Below are 2,540 nucleotides of genomic sequence, written 5' to 3'. Positions count from 1 at the left end.
AAATGGCCATACAGAATATTTAATTCTAGAAAGTAAACAAATGATGTAGGTACAAAGAGAGATTTTTAACTGCAATTTAACAAGCTATACTAAAATTACATTACATAAGATTCTTTTTATCAACAACGTGATGTTCTTTGTAACTACAGAACATCAATTACCATGTTGAGTTATAAAAATAAAAGACCAAACTAAAGGTACACAATATTTTAGTGACCTGTAATATGCCAAGCAGTTCCTAATCTAGACCGAATTTGTTCAAACAACAAGGAATCATCTAGGTTTCCTCCAAGGTACACAGTACAATTTCTTTTTGTCAGAATATGGAACGTTCTTTCCTTCTCCTTTCATATTTGAATCAGGTTTTAAATGGACATCACCAAGGACCCTGAGAGGGCCTATGGGAGGTAACCCCTTCCCTCTGTCTCACCTCAGGAGATGCACTCTGGGATGGCTCATTTGCCTCACTGTCACTGGAACTACTTTCACTCTCTGAGTCAGATCCAGAGCTGCTTTCAGATCCACTGTGGCTACTAGAATCATCCCTGGAGTTATCTGCTCCTTCACTATTATGATGTGAAGGTTCAGAATTACTAAAAGAGATGAAATATACAAATGTCCAAAGTTTATTTTACATTGACAACAGGAAAACATCCAAATCGGACAACCAACTTTCTTTTTTTCTTTTCTTTTTTTTTTTTTAGATGGAGTCTTGCTCTGTCGCCCAGGCTGGAGTGCAGTGGCGCGATCTCGGCTCACTGCAACCTCCATCTCCCAGGTTCAAGCAATTCTTCTGTCTCAGCCTCCCAAGTAGCTGGGACTACAGGCGCCCGCCACCACGCCCGGCTAATTTTTGTATTTTTAGTAGAGACGGGGTTTCACCATATTGGTCAGGCGGGTCTCAAACTTCTGGCCTCAGGTGATCCGCCCACTTCGGCCTCCCAAAGTGCTGGGATTACAGGCGTGAGCCACCACGTCCAGCCACAACTTTCTTTAAAATGTTTACTATGTGTTACACTGCTGTAATTCTATGAATCCAGAACTTCACTGTAAATGAAATGAACAATTCTTTTTAAAAATTTCTGATGTGCTACTTAGGTATTAATACTCACCTTTTAAAAACAGTTTGAGATATAATACACAAATCACCCACTTTAAGTGTATAATTCAATGATTTTTAGTTAATTTACAGAGTTGTACAACCACTATCAAAACTGATATTTACCTATAAGGCCACTTATTATATCCCTGCAATGTTATCAGGCTGACCCAACTCTTACCAATAAAACAGAAAAGAAAAGGATGCCCACCTTCCTGGTGTACTCCTCGGCATTGTCTTATCACAATCCTAAAATTAAAACATAAGAAGGCATCTGTGAATGAATAAACAGTATTCTATTTGCTTAGTGTGAATAATATCTGAACTCTTAACAGAAAAAACTGGCTTCTCTAATGTATGCAACTATGTTTAACACTTACACTGTTTTTACCTAAAGAGTAACTGAACTGCCCGAATATGATCAAAAGCTTTGTTAATAGTTATTATTGTCAATAATCTACTGCTTCATGAGTATGTTTTGATCCATAATAAATGTTGAGGAAAACCCAATTTTTTAAAAAAATAAGAAAAAAATGGAGATTTAAATACAGAGAAAAAAACTACAACATTGCAGTGTCAGAAAGCTTATAAGAAGAAATTTATTTTAAGTAACAAATGCATTATTCAATTATCATTTTTATAAAATACAAATACTATGTGAGACTGGCAAAATAATACAATAGTAGACACACCTGTTCCCCATCACTGTCTTCACTGCTGCTTAGTTTTAAGTCATCTTTTAACATACTAGAGGGAAAAGGCAGAAAGGATTATTATTTTTGGAACAGTTTACATGGTATGCCAGGGTACTAAATATCTACTAAAAATTCTAGAAATAATCACTGTGGTAGCCACAGATTTAACCAAAAAACAAAACACCAGTAAGTCTTATTCTATCTGGTTTGGTTCAAAATCTCAAAATTGAGAATGGAGGAATTTAACCATTCCATAAGCTCTATCCTTCCCATGAATAAAATATTCATCTTTTCTAATTAAACAAAATCTACTTTCTATAAACTCTCATATTCAGTTCTGTAGTCTCTAACTTTTCCCCTAGGTGCACACACACGTTCATTATTAAAAATTAACAAAGTCATACCCAACAATCCACTAAAGAGATATAACTCCTAAAAAGAAGGAAGATAAAATGAAAGCATCAAGCAATTCTTCCTTTGTCCCCCATGTTCCACAAAGAGAGATTAGTGTAACTGATGACAACTGGGTAACTGTGAAAACCAGAACAGTTTCCTAAGCCAAAGTTCTAGTTCATAAATGCCTTGCTATGAAACAAAGTGCCCTCTGTAGAAATAAATATTTTGGGTAAAAGTCTTGGCTATATAGCAAAAATGACTATGTAAGAGAGAGAGAGAGAGAGAGTGTGTGTGTGTGTGTGTGAGACTATGTAAGAGTGTGTGTGTGTGTGTATTTTTTTTTTTTTTTT

General features: G+C 35.6%; 1 protein-coding gene across 1 annotated transcript in view; it reads right to left on the bottom strand.

Annotated features, from left to right (window-relative positions):
- AFF4 (AF4/FMR2 family, member 4) overlaps positions 1–2,540 on the bottom strand; it is a 71,964-nt gene that overhangs the window by 30,199 nt on the left and 39,225 nt on the right. The window contains exons 7-9 of the mRNA XM_011969303.1: positions 1,792–1,846; positions 1,311–1,348; positions 431–593 (exon numbers count right to left, since the gene is read on the bottom strand). Coding sequence (XP_011824693.1) covers positions 431–593; positions 1,311–1,348; positions 1,792–1,846 — 256 coding nt within the window. The remainder of the gene's footprint in view (positions 1–430; positions 594–1,310; positions 1,349–1,791; positions 1,847–2,540) is intronic.

Source organism: Mandrillus leucophaeus, unplaced genomic scaffold (genome assembly GCF_000951045.1).
Source record: "Mandrillus leucophaeus isolate KB7577 unplaced genomic scaffold, Mleu.le_1.0 Scaffold88, whole genome shotgun sequence".
Classification (NCBI taxonomy): Eukaryota; Metazoa; Chordata; class Mammalia; order Primates; family Cercopithecidae; genus Mandrillus; species Mandrillus leucophaeus.
Note: the sequence above shows the minus strand (reverse complement) of the source record. Positions and strands in the feature narration are given on the sequence as shown.